Raw genomic sequence first — 20,944 nt, forward strand, 5'->3', positions numbered from 1 at the left:
TTCCAATATCTCTGTAGACCATTGAAAAACATGGAGACCCCAAGCTCCCTGCCTAAGCGTCCACTGGTGGTCGAGCCTGGGGAAACCCCAGGCCTGGTGCCAGGATGAGCTTTGGCACGCCTGGCCGTCTTCCCAGCTTCTCCTGGTCTCTCCTGGACAGCACCCACTCCTCCTCCCTGATTCCTAGCTGGTGTGTGTGTGTGTGTGTGTGTGTGTCCAGGTATCCAGCCTCAGTCTACTTTACACCCTTTTTGTAGATAAGGACCACCGAGACTTACACACTTTGGATTGCCCAGCACAGTGACCGGTACATATGAATCTACTCAACCAATACTGATTGAATACCTACCTGTTTGTGTGCCCTGTTCACGCTTTGGGGGACTCAGCAAAGTGTACATTAAGTGGGATATTTAAATGGAAGACACATAAATGATCATGACCTTTATCTGGGAGCTCAGGGTTGTATGATCTCCGAGGCAACACAAAATATCCAATGTAACAGCTTTTGTCTTAGGAATGCAGTGCTTCCCTGCTCCACAGCACCTTCTGGATGAGGTCTGCTGAGTATCTGCCCAAGCCCCAAGTGCAGTCAGCACCCTGCCCACTTCGCCTCTGCCAGCTGCCCGGACCTGCAGCTTAGGAGAACTTCCAATGTGAGCCAGGCATTTCCTCCTGCCACCTGCCCTACAGAGACGCCAGCCATCCTTCAGTGTGGATGACACCACCAGCCCCGTACAGCACACAGCCAATGGCTGTCCTGTCCATTTACTCTGAGTATGTTTTTCACCCGATTGACTTCCACAAAGAGAGAGCAAGCCAATTGGGGCAGAGGGGAGAACCAAGGGTGCATGTAGGCATTAGTAAGAGCAAAGGTTATGAAGAGAATGGAATCATTTGTTAATATGAGTCAGGAAGCAAAACAAGACAAAGCCGTAAGCCAGAAATTAAAAATTCTACATAGTTAAAATCTAACATAATACACTGAAATCATCCCTTTAAATTTAGTATACTGGAATTCTTTGATGCACTTATAGAACACATTTAGAACCTCTTTCTAGGGCTTGGAAACTCCATCTAGATAAACATTAACCACAACAAGGTAAAATCTAATTTATTTTAATCAAATAGTCACATCCTATCATTATCGTTAACAATGATCCTCCGCATGAACTCCGCTCTCTTGCTCACTCTCTCAACAGTCACACCACCCAAGGGGGTTCCTCGATCTTCACAGGCCCAGAAACGCAGCACACTTCTCCAAGGAGACAGGGGGTCCCTTTCAGAGAGTAACACTGCAATAAGCAAAAACCACCACCAAACACTGGGATATGAGCAGCGCCCTGGCAGTCGGCAGCTGCGCCAGAATGAACATCTGCAGTGTAAAAGTGGTGCCCATTAGCTCCTGCAGCTTGTTAGCATATTTTAATGCTGCGATCACAGCTTTCTATTTCCACCAAGGTGCTACGAGGTGCCAGACTCTGGATTCACACACTGCGTCATTGTTGTCTCCGACGAACAGATTACACGGCGATAGGGGGGTGGAAAGGTAATGAGCAGGGGTGACAGTGGGAAAGGCAGGTTGAGCACCTGGTACTTGGTAATGAACGGCTGGGCCAGTCCCACAGTGCAGGCTCTAATTTTAGCCAGTACTGAGAGGCATTTTCTGCCCTGATGAACACCTCTCTCAAAAAGCCTGAAAATAAGTACATGATTTACAAAGAAACTCCTTTGTTGGATGCATGTTGTATCCGATATTAATCTTATTCAAGTTAATAACAGAGGTAAAGTCACTAATTCCGATCATCTTTTTCTTTTTAGCCACAGGGTACTCTAGGGACCAAAACTACCTTCCTTCCCAGCAGGCCGAGAAAACTTGGGCCCAAGGTGATAACAACCCAAGGTCACTGCAGAGCGCGGCAGCGCTGCTGATTCTGTATTGCAACTCATTCCTGGGACACACGGTAATGCCAAAACCCAGTCAGCCACGATCAAGACAAGTTTCAGTGCTCAGCCCCCAAGAGAAATATCATTAAAGGTCCTTCCCCTTCTGAACATTACACCCAGTTTCTAGGTAACACTCCAGCGAGTCCTGGGTCTCCTGGTTTCCATAATGCATGTGCATGAACGTGCACCGCCAACGCACAAACAGCAAGGCCAAACAACGTCCATCGCCATTTGTTTTCAAAGGGGAAGAGAGCTGGGTCCTGTATCTTTCCTCAGGTACAGGCCCTGCTGCTATGCAGATGTTACGTTTACTAGTACACACAAGAAAATCTCCAGACAGACATGCTCGCTTACATGTACACACATGTACCACTGCCATGGGGTGAGGGAATAGGGAGGAATTTGTAAAAGGGCACAGACTTGCAGCTATAAGGTGAATAAGCTCTGAGGTTCTAACGTACAACAGGGTGACTACAGTATTATATAAATGAAATGTATTAAGAGAGAACTTAAACATTTTCACACAAAAAAAGATAAACATGAGGTGATGCATGTGTTAATTCAATGGTGGGGACCTCGTTTCACAATGTTCACATCTGTTAAATCTCCATGACATACATTTCAAATAGCTTACGATTTTGTCCATTATACCTCCAGATAGCAGAAATTTTTTAAAAATGTTAAAAGGAAGTCTTATTCTATGCATGTAAAATACAACCAAGATATTGACTGTTAAGACTGTGAATTCTTCCTACATTAGGATTTTTTCAACTTCCCAACCCCAAGCTGATTGGTGGCAGAAGGCCCTAACTACCCTTTACTGGGAAGATCGGCCTTAGCGGGTACTCTTTCCTCCGCCTCTGCAGCTCAGCCACTCTCCCTCTCAGGGCCAGCCTTCTGCCAGGTCGCCCCGGACGAGTTCCCCCCTCGCTATGCTAGATCCCATCCATGCAGAGACTCGCTCACAGGGTTCTCCTCCTCTAGAATCGCCCAGACTTCCCTGTGCCCCGAAATAACCTCGGTCCCGTCCTCCATTCACAGCACTGAGAGCCTCCGAGGGCTGCCAGGCACTGCACGGGCCTGAGTTACAGCAGTGAGGGTGGCTGCAGAGCCCCAGCAGGCCCCAGGCTGGGGGACACCCCAAGCTGGGCACACCTCAAGCTGGGGCACACTCAGACTACCTACCTGTTCATCTCCTGATGCGGCTTGCACATGGATTCCTCCAAATTTTTTTTTTTACATAATCTTAACAATTAGAACAATATGACTGCCTTCAAAAACTGTTGAAAAGGTACCACTGGTGACAAATGTACTGCGCCTGCCCCCTCGGATAAACCCCTGGCTATATCTCTGTGTCTCTGCCCCCTGGGGTGCACACCAAGTCACGTAGAGGCCGCCTCGTTTGTGCAGAATCCTTCCAGGTGACCCCGTTTTCTCTGTCTATTCCTGTCACTGCCTCACGTGACAAGTTAGCATGAGGACGTTATACAGTGGAAAGAAAACTGGCCTAAGCGATAGGAAGCATTCGCACCAGGGTCTCTGCCAGTCACTATTCTGTGTTGAAGTTCCCTGTCTGTGAAGTGCAGTGCAGGCCAGGGTGACCTCTCAGACCTTCCCGCACTGTGTCACACCCTCACTCTCCCACTCAAACACCTTCCCTGACCGACTTCAGGATAAAGAATAAAAACTCTTAGGCCTGACATTCCTGGCCTTCTAGAATCTGGCCCCAACCTACCTTTCTAGTAAGACTCCTCAAACTCAGCTCTCACCTCCAAGAAAGCTCGCTCATCATGACAAGTCCTACATGGTATCTCTGTAACCCTCTCCCCAACTGCTCCCGTCTCCTCCTGTCAGGATGCCCAGGAGAGTAAGAGATTCCCCAGAACCACACACACAGTGAGGTCTGTCTTTAGTCACAGGTTCGAAGGGTTTTCCCTGCTGTCCCACCCACCGGCCCTGGAGAAACTATCCCAAACCTTTCTGGATCTTCCCAAGTGCACCGTTTTAGCACCAAATGTAAAAACCTGGAGAGCAGAGACCACATCCTGTAAACACTGCACCACCACCACCCCCGTTCCCCCTGTACCCTGCCCCTACTCCTACTCCCCCTGTACACTCTGCACCACTCCCAACCCTCCTGTAAATTCTGCATCTACCCCATTCCCGCTGTATACTCTGCACTCTCCATCCATGCTTTACTCTGCATCACTCCCATCATCCCTGTACACCTAACCCATCACCCAGCCCTATGTCCTTCACATAGTCAACACTCATAAAAATACTCTCCATGAAATACAGAGACTTGTTGCTACTATTTAAGACATCGTTTTCTGCAAATAACAACACCAAACATGTTTTCTGGCGCATTCTCCAGCCTCCTGTCCAGGCATTATCTTTCAATCACTCATTCTCTTTCAACAACTTCTGAAAATTGATCAGTCCTGGCATCTATTTTCTTGGAAAAAGCTAACTGCATGGCTATCATTCCTGTCATTTCCAGATTTAAATGTCCCTACATGAGAACAAACATGGGCACGGAACTACAAGATCATGAGGTGGCAGTGCACTGGCCCTTGGCAGCCCTGCAGGATGCCCTGGTGGCGCCAAGATAGTGAACACTTTCCATTTTTTAAGGTCAGATTGGCATTTAAAACTTGGTTTCATGCCAACCCACCTCCCCGTGGAAAAGACACACTTGACATTTCTGTCTTCTAAGCACATTTAATAGAAGGGGGGGGCTCTCTCTGAGGGGTGCATTTTTCTTGGTTACCCTTCTGTGAAAATCATGTCATGTCACAGACACAGACCTAAATCAAGTCCTAGCAGACAAATCATTATCTTTGCCTGGCTCAGCCACTCACCCCGCTCCGCCCCCATGGCAGGGAGGGCACCACTGTGCAAACCCAGACTGACTGCAGAGGCTGCCAGCCGCACGCCCCGCCGCTGCACCTCACCAGGAACAAAACGTGGGCCTTCCCTCCAAGAGCGAAGGAGAAACGGGTCAGAAGTTTAACTCAAGTGCCTTTTTCTTCCTCTTTTTTTTTTTTTAAATCAAATGAATAAAAGAAGCCGAAACCCCCACTAAAGATAAAGCGGTAAAAATAAAAAGGCAACATGCCCAGCCACCCCTTCCAGAACAGGTGTGTGCCAACGTGAAGCAGGTGCCTTTCCTCAGAGCAGAGGAACAATGGTACCTGCTCCCAGCCAAGGCACGTCCATGAGCCCAGAGTCACCCAGGAAATCTCTGGAGCCTGTGAAGTGGGCAGATGCATGTTTTGTTCCTCTGCTTATACGTGAACAGGACCGAAAGGTGCTGCTGGGGCTCTGCCACGTGCTGGGCCTGCCTCCCTGACCCAGAGGCTGTCAGTGGATGTTGGCATCACGTCCCCACCTTACGCATTGTTGCCACAAATGGATGCTCCTTACAGGGTGGGAGAGTTTATGCCCTGAGTGTAAGAGCCTGAGGGGGCAGCAGACAGGAGTTTCAGGGAAAGAAGATCCCTTTCTGGACGGAGAACCGTGCTTATGGTTGCAGGCCTTGAACACAGTGCTTATGGTTGCAGCCCTTGAACACAGTTCTCTTTCTCTCCTCTTCGGGAAATGTGTACGTTAAGACTATTTCTCATCTTTGGTTTTCCTCTTCTTTCTGGGAAGGAAGAAGCAAAAACCATCTACTTTTCCCTCTGCTGTGAGCTTGTAGGGCATAATGAGAATGAATGAAGGAATGAAAAAAAAATGATTATTGCTAAGTTTAGATGGCTGGAGATTTTCCCCAAATTAAAAGCCTGTCCTGGCATCTCCATTGAGACAGGACTAACAGAGCTATGAGCCCAGATGGTTAATTCAGAGGCCTGACCCTCAGGGGTCACCCCACCTCTGCAGGAGAGGTCTCATCACATGACAGTTGAATTTCGGCTTTATTTTCGTGATTTCTCAAAGATCGTCCCTTCCAAGCTTTGCGGTAAACCCTTTGGGTAATTTTTCTAAGACAAATATGTGACTACTGACAATGAAGCCCTCCCACCTGAGCCGGCATGCTCTCCTTACCTTCCCCCATCATTTCACCCTGATGTCAGCATCTCCTTCCCCTCCCACCACCGCATTTCAATAGTGAGTTGTGATATGTAGAAACTTACTACTTCTGTCACGTAAACTCCATCCCTGGCACCAAGGAAAATACCGAGCACAACGCCCACCAGACGTGCCCACGTGCCCAGTGCAGCCACGCAGGGGGCTTGTGAGATTTTAGCTCATTTCCCACAGCACCATCGGCAGAGCTGCCTGTGATGAGAACCAGCTTTGGGAAGTTCTCAGAGACCCCTCCAAAATGAAAGCAACCCAGGCGAGTCTCTGAAACCCTTCCTAAGTAAGAGGCTAAACCCAAGAAAATGAACAGTCAGGACAGACCGTCTCGACCGGAGCAGTACCAGGCTCATCAATCCACACAATGAATGCAGGTCACCCGATAGTCTGGGCTCTTGTTTTCATGACACAAGAAGACGTCCTCGGTTTCTGCTCCTCTCTGGCCTTTCAAGGACCACGTCTGAATGAAAGCATTCCGCATCCTGTGGCTGCGTACCGTTTAATTCAATAGCGTTACCATGCTACACCTCTCCGCTCCCGTTCTCCCTAATGCCTAATACTAGTCACGTTTTCACTAAAATTGATCGGGATCACAGGGCGTTTTCTCCTAACACTCCCTAGGAACTTAGACTCCCCTCCCTCCGGCCTCCCCCAGGAAGCAGATCAGCATTGATTTCTATCTGATTACAGGAGAGCCTGCCCTGACTTTCCCCAGTTACTTAAGCCAGCGTCTCATTTCGCGTCCTTAGAGACCGCGGCTTCGCTCAGGCAGAGCGTCTAGACAGTATTCATGACCCATCTGTCTGGCACAGCCCAGCGGATGGCAAACTCTATTAGAACTGAAACATTTTTACCTCCTCCTCCTCCCATCCCTCTCTCCCTTTGCAAAGCAGGAATCTGACACTGAAAATTACTATCATTGTTGCAATTCTCAAAATAGCACTGCCAGACTTTCATTAACATCCACGCTAGACTACTAAATATTTAAAGAAGTGGATAAATTTCATCTGAAGGGGGACAGCCCCACACACATGAAAGCAGTAACAGAATCAAAATGTAAATCTAAGAGGTTGTTTTTATCCACGTAAATTTAGTGTCACAGCAGGAGGAAATGATGCCTAAGAATTTATTGAAACTTTCCCTCCCATTTGTTCTCTGCCTTTGTTTATTTGAAAAGGCAGAATTGCCTTTCAAGACCCTATACGATTTTAATTGGTCAGAAACCCGGTTTGGTGAAACAAAGGCAGCAAACCCAAGGGTGAGGTAGGGGAGCCTCCTCTTTGGCAGTGAAGGAGGGGGTGAGCCCTGCCAGTGCCTCCTCTGGGGCATCCCCTCCCCCCCCCCCCCCCCCGCAAATATACCCAGGTTGCCAGTGAGCACCTGCAGGCTGATCAGGCTCAGTCTAAGTAAGAGATGCCTACCCTCCCATCCCCTTGTTTGTAATACCATCTTGGATCATTTTCACACAGATCAGTAATTGTTTTGTCATTCTCTCTCTCTCTCTCTCTCTCTCTCTCTCTCTCTCTCTCTCTCTCTCTCTCTCTCCTTTTAGTTGAAAAAGGGAGCAGGGAGTCCTGTCAAAAGAATACATACTGTTCAGCACAACAGCTTGATTCACTGAAAGCAACCTCTACTCCCAGCCTTGACCAAGAAATAAACAGATGGGATCTTCAGAGCCCAACAACACAACACCATGGGAGATCCTCGCCCACCGTCCCTGTAGTCAGCATCATCAAGAGTGCTGAAGAAACAAGGAAGCAGGCAAGGCCCACCCATGCTCCCAGGCCCCAGCTGAAGGAGTCTGAAGGGGCCACAGTGCTCAGACAAGATCCAGTGGGAAATTAGGGGTTAAAATCCCGCATCTGGCCAAGAAAGCCTCTTGGTGTTCACAGCAGGTTAATGGGGAGAGTAAAAGCAGAAACAGAGTTGCTCTGCTCACTGAGTCCCACCAAGCTTGAGTCACACAATCTCTCAGGTCAGCTGTCATCATACTCACACTTCTGATGTGGAAAGTAAAACTGAGAGAGGAAATGACTTCCCCCAGGTCACGTCAGTAGTGATTTATCAGTTAGTGGAGGAAAATCAAAGGAACCCAACAAAACTAATAACCCCTGATACCCTGGGACTCCTGGGTTAATTTTTTGTAATCTATTTGAAAATCCAAAATGAAACCAAGATGAACATCATCTGCATATCAATTAAAAATTGTCATATAAACAATTGTTTCTGGAGGACTCATATCTATGAGCCTTCATAATAACAGATTGTTTGTTTGATCTCCACCGGGAAGTCAGAGGTAGACAGGTGATGACAAAGGACAGAAGGAAGCTGAGAGTGCATGCGAGGAAAAGGAAAGATAAACCTGGTAAGGTGATGAGCAGGTGTGAGAGGGTGAACTCATGAGGCTCCCGGGTGCTGTGGGACTGTGGGTTGGGATCAAACCCTGCACTCTTGAAATTGAACAGACCATGGGAATCTCAGAATCCTGGATAAGACCTGGGAGTTGGTCATCCAAGTTCACAAAGGGGATTTCTAAAAAGGTCCCATGTATACATCAAATGCATATTAATTTATCAGTTCATAATTACACATAAGAAAATCTCACTGAATGCTAATAGGGGATTTTCTTATTATTAATAAGACTGATCCTATATGATATCTACTTTTATGATAATCACATAGTTGATGGGAATTTCTATTTATAGAAGTATCCCCACTAATGAGTGGAGAAAAAGGTCAATTAATATATGACAAAGGAGGCAAGAGCATACAATGGGGTAAAGACAGTATATTCAAATAAATGGTGTTGGGAAAATTGGACATATACGTACAAAAAATGAAACTAGACTACCTCTCACACCACATATGAAAATAAACTCAAAATGGATTAAAGACTTACATTGAAGAAAGTCTTTAATAGGCAGTAAACTCTCTGACATTTCTCTTAGCAATGTTTTTTTTTTATATATCTCCTTGGGCAAGGGAAACTAAAGAAAAAATAAACAATTGGGACTACATCAAATTAAAAAGGTTTTGTCCAGCAAAGTAAACAATCAACAAAACAAAAACACAACCTACTGAATGGGAAAAAATATTCACCAATGATATATCTGGTAGGGGTTAATAACAAAAATTTATAAAGAACTCATACAGCCCTAACCGGTTTGGCTCAGTGGATAGATTGTCGGCCTACGGAGTGAAGGGTCCCAGGTTCGATTCTGGTCAAGGGCATGTACCTGGGTTGTGGGCACATTCCCAGCAGGGAGTGTGCAGGAGGCAGCTGAATCGATGTTACTCTCTCATCGATGTTTCTAACTCTCTATCCCTCTCCCTTCCTCTCTGTAAAAAAGCAATAAAAAAATATTTTAAAAAAAGAACTCATACAACCTAACACTGAAAAATCAAATAATCCAAATAAAAAAATGGGCAGAGGACATGAATAGTCATCTCTCCTAAGAGGACATACAGATGGCCAATAGACATATGAAAAGATGCTCAGTGTCACTAATCATTATAGAAATGCAAATTAAAACCACAGCAAACCTATCAAATGGCAATCATCAATAAATCAACAAACAATAAGTGTTGGAGAGGATGTGGAGAAAAGTGAATCCTCATACCTGTTGGGATTGCAAATTGGTGCAGCCATTGTGGAAAACAGTATGGAGCTTTCTCAAAGACTTAAAAATAGAACTATCATATGTTCCAGCAATTCCACTTCTGGGTATATATTGGGGGTCACCACAACATGAGGAACTGTATTAAAGGGCCGCAGCATTAGGAAGGTTGGGAACCACTGACCTAGAGGTTATTATGCTAAGTTAAATAAGTCAGACAGAGAAAGACAAATAACATATGATTTCACTTATATCTGTAATCTAAAAAAAAAACACATAATAAACAAACAAAACAGAGACTGTCTCATAATACAGAGGAAAAACTGATGATTTCCAGATAGGAGGGTCTGGGGGTCTGGGTGAAAAAAGAGAAGGGATTAAAAAGTACAAATTGGTAGTTTCAAAATAATTGTGGGGCTATGAAGTACAGGATAGGGAATATAGTCATTAATACTGTAATAAGCTATGTATGTTGCCAGGTAAGTACTACAACTATCTGGGGGATCACTTTGTAAATTATATAAATGTCTAATCACTATGTTGTATACCTGAAACTAATAACATTGAATGTCAACTGTAATTGAATATATTTTTAAAAGAGAGAAAGAAGCAATTCTCCCCTTCAGTAGGAATGGGAACTCCCTTCCTCCTAATTTTCCCTGAATCAGAAGTTCCACTGAAGCTGAAAGTAAAAGTCGTCTAATTGACTGCTGGTTTCATGTCAACTGTGGGCTTACTCTTACGGTCTAGTAGCATCAATTTCATAGCAGTGATTGCTTAAGGAAAGTCTGTTTTTGCCAACACTTTCAAAGTACACAGCTCTTTGTGTACTTTGGATCCTCAATTATTGCTTCTAGCAAGTCAGGGGATCTCTGCTCTCCCCCACCAAGACATGGTAAAGGGTCTTTGAAAATGTAGTGTAACAGGAAACACTCTGCTTGATAGGAATGGTGAGGCAGAAACGGCTGGTAGCAGCGATGTGAGCATCACCCAGGGCAACAGGCAGGCTATGTAGTTCTCCCCTGAGCATGGCATCGCCCGCCCCCCCGCGCCCCCCCACAAGCAGTCTGTCTCTTTTTAGAGACAAGGGAAGATGTAGCATGACCTATTGGCTTTTCTCTATGGGTCCAAACCACCTTTCCAACTTTATCTCAGGCTGCCTCCAACCCAGGCCTTCAGAATCAAGGCATCCACCCTCACTCTCCCTGCACTCTGGCTACTCTCCATCCTGACACTGCCTTCTCCATGATACCCAGGATGCCCCCTGCAAAAAGCCACCATGACTACTAAGTCCAATCAGAATGATTCTCTCTAAACTCCTAAACCAAGAATTGCTGGAACTGCTTAGATCTATATACTCTGTGTTCATTTTCAGTTATCTTTATACCTGTATCTTTCAATTCCCTGATTCGAGTATCATCACCTTGATAAGAGACTTTATGTTTTCCTTCATCCCCCACAATGCCTGGTACAATAACTAGAGAACTCACTTAATTTTATTTTTGTAATAAGCTATGTAAATAAATAACTTTATTTGTATGGTTTGTATTTTTAGTACTCAAAAGTACAATATTTTGATGCAGCAGTCATGAGAAAAGCTAACAATTTAGGCTGACAATTCTCTCTTCTGTAAAAAGATGAATCCAGCAAAACTCTTTCTTCGTGAGATAATCAACACCAGCCCAGTCCTCCAAGTCTGTGCAAAACCCTTTCGGGCTCACAAAAAAAAATAAACTAGTCTCAGTCAATAGACAGCCTGATCAGAGTAAAGTAGAGAAGCAAGTGAAACTGTTACTTTAGAATCCAGTCAGGGCGTGCCAGGGAGTCTCTCCCATTGGCCAAGATGACACTGGGGTGGTTCTTACACTGAGCATGCCAAAAGCTAGCAAGATAATTGGATAGAGAGAAAAAAGCCCACCCCTCCCTATGCCTAGAAGAACAGCAGGCTTGAGCAGGAAGAGAGATGATCTTTGAGACAGAGGACAATGGGATTATCTTTGAGAAGGGAGTCCACCATTCTCCCAGGTCATGTGGTTCCTGAATACAGCCTCTTTCCTTTTGCACCAGAACTTGCCTCGTGAGTTTAGCTTTCATGGCCGCAGGTAACCAAACCTAAGGGTTTTTGGTTCGGTTATAAAAACCCATTTGGTTTAGGGCTTCCATTATCATTAGCATTGCTGACTTCACAAATGACAGTAACATTTTCTCTCTAACCTTAATTCATGCTAAATTTCAGAAAATAACAAATGAGAGACAGAGAAGACCAAGACATCTGAGCTATGGTACATGCCCACATCCAAGAGTATAGGCAGAAAACCGATTGTAGCTCATCTTGAAACCCAGAAGAGTCCACCTTGCTTTATCGTATGTGCAATCAGACAGCAGAACACAGTGTTTCCTCCAGGTGGAAACAAAGCATACCCAGGAAACAAATCTTGTTCATATACAGGAGCAGGGAAGAATCACTATTTGTTTTTCTGGAATGCAACACTTTATACACAAGAAATCCTGTAGTACCTCAAGTTCTCAAGGTGGAGAGAAAAGTGAGCTTTCTCATCAGAGTTGGCATTCCATGAAGGGCATATTGTCCATCTGCTGTAGGAAACATATTGGTAGATACATTAAAACCCACTTATGAATGGAGAACCTCTAAGCCTCATTACACAGCTATTAATAGGAAGTAAAATATCCTTTATTTACTCTGTACTCTTGCACAACAGGGTATAGGGAAGAGAATATTCTCATTCAATGTTAGATCACCCTCTAGCATCATCAAAGAGCAGCGAAGCTATGCCCTTTCCCAGTGGTGCCTGACCATAAAGAACAGACCAGCTACAACAAATCAGAATGCATGTCTCAACGTAACAAGTGAGCCTAGCTCCCTCTGGTGCGTGAGAGAATGAGAGGAAAGCAGTGTAAAGGGGGCTGCTGGCTACATCAGAGCAAGCCACCTTCAGCTCGGAGGCCTTCCCCAGGGGACAGGATAAGTGGGAAACATCCAGACCCTCTGAGGATGTTCTCACCTTTGAACACATAGAAACTCCTGTTACATAAGAAAATGGCTCTGGCATCAAAAGAGATGATGCACCTCTCTTGGTCTACCTCCCCAAGAAATGGCCACACAATGAGTGGGGATAATGTGATTGTATAGACCAGCGGTCGCCAACCTTTTGGACCTCACGCGGACCACCGGTTGGCGACCACTGGTATAGACTACTCTCTTCATGTGTATTATTTCACTTAAATACTCAAAGAATCCTTATACGGCAGAGATTATTCCCATTTCACAGACAGAGAAACTAAGCCTTAAAGGGGTCCAATCACTTCTGTAAGCTGAAACTTCAGTCCAAGTCAACCTGAAGCCACAGCCATGGTCTTGCCTTTTGTCACCCTATCTCCTAGCTCTCCAGTCTTCTTTAAAAAAAAAAAAAAAGCACATTGTAAATAGTCTCCCATTTTAGCTCTAAGGACACAACAAGTTCTATTTATATCTCAACAAAGGAACTAATAATTTGCCAACAGGGTCTTTAGATTCCTCTGTTAAGGCACTCTTGTAGCTGCCTGGGCAACACGGAACCATTTATAGATGTAACAGCTTCACCTGCTCCTAAGCAAAATTAAATATTCACACTTATAAAAAAAATTATAAATATCTCGAAATAGGCTTTTAAAACTAGCAAAGAATACTGATGAGAAAGGGAGGAAGGAAAGGAAAAGGAAGGGATTCAATACAAGAGGAGGACCACAGTGAAGGACCCTGAAATGAAGGAGAAGCACCTGTAAGATTCAGAGAAACGGTCTGTGAAGTGCCGTAGGGCAGAGGGCCAAAGGTTTTGTCTGCTCGCTTTTTACACGGAACTCTTGAATCCAGTCAAGGTACCACACACAGTCCTAATAGCCTCTCCATAGCTTATCATATATGTGTTTGCTGTTACTCAAGTCTAGAGAGAACAGAACAAGAAAATGCCTTTACATTGCTCTTCTCCTTCTAAGACCATCCCCCTGGCTTAAGTCTCGCTGACTTACATCAAGAGCTTAGTACTAGCAACGATTCTGTTCTAATTGTTTCAGTGGACCATCCCACCTAATCCTCACAATACCCATTTTTATGACCCATGGTGCATAAGGCCACAGAGCTGCCCGACTGTTGGGTAGGGCCAGGATCCCCAACCAGCAGCCTGGCCCAAAGCAGGCAGGACAGTCACTTCCGGGCCCCCTTCTCTGCATCTAGGCAAGCTGCATTACGCAAGCGACAGTGTTGATGACTGCAAAGGCTATTGCACAAAACATCACCAGAGGAAACACGGACCAAATACCAAGAAAGCGCACACCTAACTTTGTCTTCTGAAGGTAGAGATGGGACTCTAAGAAAAGGCAAACCGATGCAACAGAAAAACTTGAGGAAAACTATTGCACTATTAGAATCTTGGATTTAACGAGCATTAGATAGCAGGCTCAAAATTCACCGGGCACAGTCATTTACTGAGCTTTCCCCCAATGTAACAATATAGGAGGAATAGAGAAAAGTGTTTCTTTTTAAAAATCTCTTCCCATTTCACATTACAGTATCAACATTTATGTAGTCTACATTTCATAACAAAAATGTTAAAGCTGTAAATAAAAACAAATATCAGAAAACCCCACGAAGAGCATCAGTGCTGTAAACATTCCTCCCGGGCATTCTACACAAAACATTCTCTCACCCTCAACCCACTTCACTGAGCCCAAGGAAACAAGCAGCCACGTTTCCTCAGGGAAGGTCAGCAGGGTTTCAAAGCTTCCTTCTCTCATTCTCCGCTTCATAAAAACCATGAGATAAAAACACACCACAATAAACCACAAACTATAATTTCACCTTTTCAAGTTCAAGAAATGCTCAGCCTTAGCCTTGGGATTCACACATGTAAACACCTCACTTAAGTTGCTTTCCATCCAGTTTTAAATAGAAAAATGCACGGTTAGAACCTTTTTTGAAAGTCCAATAATATTTTGCCTATTTTATTATTTTAACACATGATTACTTATGAACTCTCCACATATCTTCCTTTGCTTACTTAAAATTTATTTAAAATTCTTTTTAAATTGTTTAAAATTACTCTTTAAACAATTCTACGAAACGGATGGGAAGAATACCAAATCAATATTTTTTTTCATGGACTCCAGTCAGTGCTTCTAAAGCAGCAAAAGCGTATTTCATCCTATAGTGCCACTGGCCATCTCTGAAAACAGAACACATTTCCCACTTTTAAACACACCATCTTCCTAACCTAAAAGAAAAAGCTTTCCGTTTGTGAAGACGCAAATCTCTTTTCTTACCCCCCCCCACCCCAATAAAACAACATCCTTCCCATTTCCACATTACCCTGCCTCCTAGCCATTCATTTCAAAACCACAATCACACTTCATGATGCCAAGGTGAGCAGGAGGGACTTACAGTTGAAGATGCCCGGAGGTGGATGTTCTGTCACCAGGAGACAGTTCTCTTCATCACTGTTGTCCCCACAGTCGTTCTGTTGGTTACAGACCAGTGAACCAAGATACAAGCATTTACCGCTGGTGCAGGTGAATTTGCACTCTGAAAAAGTACAGGGAAAGCATGCAGTAATCAATGCAAGTGTGAGACTCTTGAGTTATTTCTTTCTTCCCCATTTGCATGCCATGACCGTTTGGGAACTCAGTCTACCTGGAGATCCCAGGAAACCGAACTCAGAGAAGGGCTCTTTTAGTAAGGACCTTCCTTCTAGGAAATGCACAGGACAGTGCCCGGGGGCACTTGCCATACATTACTCCCTGCATGTCTCTATCCCACAAAATGAGTAACACAGGTGCTTTCTTCCCATGACCTGCCAGCAAAAGTCATAGCTATGAGGCTCTTATTTTCTTTGAAAAAGCCCGTGGCATTTTTCCATGCCTATGCCTCCAGCGCTGAGGCTACAGCAGGACTTGGGAGCGCAGGCTTGGTAAAAGGAGGCACATACATTTTATTTTCAACTTGTCACTAGATGATGTGAAGCTCTGAGCAAAATATTTAACCTCTCACCCTAGCTGGTTTGGCTCAGTGGATAGAGCATCGGCCTGTGGACTGAAGGGTCCCGGGTTCAATTTTGATCAAGAGCACATGCTCAGGTTGTGGGCTCAATCCCGAGGGTGGAGTATGCAGAAGATAGCCGATCAGTGCTTCTCTGTCATCATTGATGTTTCTGTCTCTCTCTCCCTCTCCCTTCCTCTCTGCAATCAATAGAAGTGTATTGAAAAAGAAAAAACCATATATATATGGTTATATATATGGTTATATATCCATATATATAACCATATATATATGGTTATATATATATAACCATAACCTCTCTGGTATTCATTTATCTCTTGTCTAAGAAAAACCAGGTTTAATACCAGGTTTTATAGTATAAAACATGGGAAATAATGCGTTCTCTCTGCTTCCTGAGAAGTATCTATGCCAAGGGACAAATTATAGGATGGAAACCAACCCAAATCCCTGCAGGCCACATTGAACATGGGCTCCCTGAACTCTGTAGAAATCAATATTTGAAAATGGAATTTACCGTTATAAACTTTAAAGTAAATTTGTAAACTTAAGACATCACTATCAACTTAAGCAATTAAGGATAAAGGAGATTACACAATTACATACATGTGGGCACAAAATGTCTATGTATGTCTTACAGTGAGTGTCTGTGAGCTTTTTCCAAGGAGCACCCACAGAAGCTGGCAGGATTTGCATAGTCCCAGCTCAGTGGACAGCCAGTAGGAAAAAACTCAGGAAAAGTATCCCAATCCCACCCTCCCACCCCCCTGAGGCTGACTATCACAGCCTCTTAATTTCTCTTTGATTTTACCTGTCCTAGAATGTGGGTGGCAGGCCTGGATGAAGTCCAAAGTCCTTTTGACTTTAAAATTCTGTTATTAAAATAAAAGACTGGGCATCAACACTCCACGGCCTTCTCCAACTATACTAAGGATACATAGGGCTGCAAAGAGAATAACCTTAACCTGTTGTAAAGAGACAGAACTTAAATCCTCAAAAGCATTTATTTCTGTGACCCGGTATGAAACATTATAATTCTCCATTTGTTCACATTCTCTTAAAAGAGCATAGAAAAAGACGCCAACCACAGTCCCTGACCTAGCTTAGAGTAACATGTGAGCACAGCCCAAATACACAGCCACAAGGTCATTGCTAGCTGCACTGTACAATGTGCTGGGTGTGGTCCAGGGCATGTGGTAGGAGCGCTGCTGAAACCAAACTCTCTCTTCCCATAAAGTGAAAAGATTAAAATCCAGCTGTTTGAAATCACATTTATGAAGTGACTTTTTTTTTAACTTAATGGGAAAAAAGGATGTCAAGAAAAGAATATATCTTCCTTTCTAAAAGAAAGATTGGAGTTCCAATTAATACCAAATATTAAAAGGATGTCAAGCCAAAAACAGGTATTCCTGAAACTAAAATGTTGATCGAAAAAAAAGGGTATATTAACCTAAATTGAATCAAAATCCAACTAGAAAAATTAACCATTGCTGTGGTTTGAAAGGATCTCAGGTTAGATTACCACACTCAAGTTCACGTGGTACTTTTTAAACCAGCAGGGAAATGTAATGACATTTCCACACTTCATCATTTCAACTTGTTCAAGAGAGATCCAGTCTAGAGTCACAAAATATTTTTAAGGAAATGAATTATGATATTCATTAATTCACATAACCAGTATTTTAGCCCCTTCTATGTTATGTGCCAGGTAGTAAGACATGGAAACACAAAGAGGAAAGAACAAGTCCTCTTCAAAGGCCTTACAATATGAATTTTTTAAAAATGTGAGCAGTGACGAATATATTTTCTAACTCCTTCCAAGGACTAATTTCCCTTCTTTATATCCTTCACATATAGAGTGCTGCCCAGCAAGTAACAGACACATGGTGAATCACATATCTGTTGTATAAATGAATTATCTAATCAGAGCCTCATAAGAACCCTGTGAAATAATTAGGGTAGATACTCTTATTCTCATTTTATAGATGAGAACCTTAAAATGCAGCGATTACACCAGCCAGCGTGGCTCAGCGGTTGGGCATCTACCTATGAACCAGGAGGTCAGGGTCCAATTTCCGGTCAGGACATATGCCTGGGTTGCAGGCTCGATCTCCAGTAGGGTGGGTGCAGGAGGCAGCCGATAATGATTCTCTCTCATCATTGATGTTTCTATATCTTCTTCTCCCTTCCTCTCTGAAATCAATAAAAATATATCTTTTAAAAAGATGCAGAGATTAAGTAACCACCTATAACTAAACTGATAATAAATGGCAAAATCCAGATGAGTGTCCAAATTCTCTGCCTCTTTTCTCAGACTCTGTCCATAGTTGCATCTCAGTGTCCAAACCTGCTTTCATAAATGTCTAAGATTCATTTGTAATGAGGATGTCCATTAATGTAACAAAGTTCTCAAAAGAGTTAGTTATTGTAAGCAGGCTTACTATTAGTCAGGACACATTAATAAGGCGTATGCTACTGATTTGCTCAGAAAGCTCTTACTCCTTAACAATGGAAATATCAACATCAACACATTGAATTTCAAATTCCTAAAATCTAAATCTTCTCAACCATGATCCATTAGCTGAATATCAAACTAAAGGTCTCTCTGTCATATGGCCCCTTGAATCAAAACTACCAGAGAGAAATTTTGAATCTATCAACTTCTTGATGTGATATAGAAAATACAGGAAAATTGCTATAAATTAAGTATTGAAGATTAATACTAAAGCTGGAATAAAATTTCAGACCAGAGTGAAACGTCTGTCCAAGTTAACTTGAGGCAGGCTTCCAACTTGATCCTGACTCACCCTGCTAGGCCATCTCTACCACATGTTGCTATCCAAAAGCCCAGTGCACTCAGCCAGTGCATTCAAACATGAGGGGATCGTCCTCTAATAACTAAATTATTGTGATATTTCAAACAAACTATGAACCCTAGATGAGCGGATCTAACTGGGTCTGCATATTGCAATCACCTGGGCATCTTTCAACACCACTGGTACCTAAGCTCCAGCCCAGGCCTCTGGATCTCCCTAAGCTGAGGTACAGCGTGGGCAGTGGGGATTTCTAGAGATCCTTAGAATGCTCCTGATGGACAGCCACGATGGAGAGCAACTGCCCAGTGAGAAGTACATAACTCACCTACAGGAAGCCCTCTCTGTAGCTAATAGTATTTTACTGGAATGCTTAGTTGGTATTTGCTAATTTACTAAAAAAGAAAAACCAAAACAAAATAGAAACTAAGGTATAAACTCTTTATACATACATACATACATATATATAATTTCAGAGAGGAAGGGAGAGGGAGAAACAGAAATATCAGCGACGAGAGATGAGAGAGAATCATTGATCAGCTGCCCCCTGCACACCCCACACTGGAGATCAAGCCTGCAACCCAGGCATGTGCCCTGACCGGGAATTGAACCATGACCTCCTGGTTCATAGGTGGTCACTCAACCACTGAGCCATGCCAGCCGGGCTAAAGTATAATCTCAAAATGGGTAGTATTTTGATGACTGCTGGATATAAAACTGGGTTGCTACAGCTCGGTACTGTCAATGGGATACTTCAAAAACTTTGGGCCCTGACCAGTTTGGCTCAGTGGATACAGTGTCGGCCTGCAGACTGAAGGGTCCCAGGTTCGATTCTGGTCAAGGGCATGTACTTTGGTTGTGGGCACATCCCAGGTAGGGGATATGCAGAAGGCAACCGATCGATGTTTCTATCTCATTGATGTTTCTAACTCTCTATCCCTCTCCCTTCCTCTCTGTAAAAAAATCAATAAAATCCTATCTAATAAAGATGGATTATGCTAATTGATCCTCACACCATCACAAACCTGGCAGTGCCCACAGCCAATAGGACTGAATATACTAATTGACTGCCCTGCCCTGGCTGGTGTGACTCAGGTGGTTAGAGGGTTGTCATGTACACCCAAAGGCCGTGGGTTCATTCCCAGTCAGGGCACATACCCAGGTGGTAGGTTCCATCCACGATCGGGGAGCATATGGAAGACAACCAATGGATGTTTCTCTCTCTCCCCCGCCACTCCCTTCCAATCTCCCTAAAGTTAATAAAAACATATCCTCAGGTGAGGATTAAAAAAAAAATAAGAAAATTTTCCAGTATTGTGTTGCCTTTTTAAAAAGCCATTTAAGCCCTGGCCAATTTGGCTTAGTGGATGGAGTGTCGGTTTGCGGACTGAAGGGTCCCGGGCTTCCAGGAGAATAAATCTGCATCTCAGAGACCAGAATTAATTCACTTGGTAGAACCAACATTTTATTAGTTAAAAGGCATAAAAAGTACTTGAAAGTCACTAAAAGAGTAAATCTTAAATGTTCTTCCCACAAAAAAAAGAAATACTAATTAGGTGGCATGATGCAGGTTTTAGCTAATGTTATGGTGGTTGCCATTGTACAATATATAAGTGTATCAAATCAACATGTACACCTTAAACTTACACATGTTGTAATATGTCAATTATATCACAATAAAGTAGGGGGGGGGCAACAAATAGTTGTCCTCAATTTTTCCTACACTCTTTTTAAAGCCTTAGTTTTCACAGATATGATCTCAGCCACAAAATAAAGACCTGTATAGAGTATCACATCAAAACTGTAAAATCAGCCATTTTGTGAATTGGCAGAGTAGTCTGCCACAGCTATTTTTGTTAAAATTCATACAGCAACATCGACTCATTCAGTTCACACTTCTATCATTCACCAACCTCAAAATTGAGATCCTGGTTCCAATATTTCTGACATTAAAACCTAAAACCTACTCTCAGTAAAGTACGTACATTGTGAATAACAAAAAAATTAAACTTAGTCATTAACAGCCTGTAAGTAAAGAATTAATAGGTTTCTAAAATTAAGATGAAGAACAATTAGATCAATGAAATAGAATAGAGAACCCAGAAATCAAGACAGTCTCTTCAATAAATGGTATGGGAAAATTGGACAGATACATGCAAAAAAAATGAAACTAGACCACCAACTTACACCATACACAAAAATAAACTCAAAATGGATAAAGGACTTAAACATAAGATGGAAACCATACAAATATAGAGGAATCCACAGGCAGCAAAATCTCAGACATATGCCGAAGCAATTTCTTCACCGATACAGCTCCTAGGGCAATGGAAACTAAAGAGATAATAAACAAATGGGACTACATCAAAATAAAAATCTTCTGTACAACAAAAGAAACCATCAACAAAACAACAAGAAAGCCCACTGCATGGGAGAACATA

The 20,944-nt window shown here is 43.3% G+C and overlaps 1 protein-coding gene across 2 annotated transcripts in view; it reads right to left on the reverse strand.

Moving 5' to 3' along the window:
- The window catches only part of LDLRAD4 (low density lipoprotein receptor class A domain containing 4), a 338,556-nt gene that overhangs the window by 147,924 nt on the left and 169,688 nt on the right, over positions 1-20,944 (reverse strand). For both annotated transcript variants that reach the window (XM_006763247.2, XM_006763246.2), the window contains exon 4: positions 15,079-15,219. In XM_006763247.2, the coding sequence (XP_006763310.1) occupies positions 15,079-15,219 (141 nt within the window). The remainder of the gene's footprint in view (positions 1-15,078; positions 15,220-20,944) is intronic.

Source organism: Myotis davidii, unplaced genomic scaffold (genome assembly GCF_000327345.1).
Source record: "Myotis davidii unplaced genomic scaffold, ASM32734v1 scaffold78, whole genome shotgun sequence".
Lineage (NCBI taxonomy): Eukaryota > Metazoa > Chordata > Mammalia > Chiroptera > Vespertilionidae > Myotis > Myotis davidii.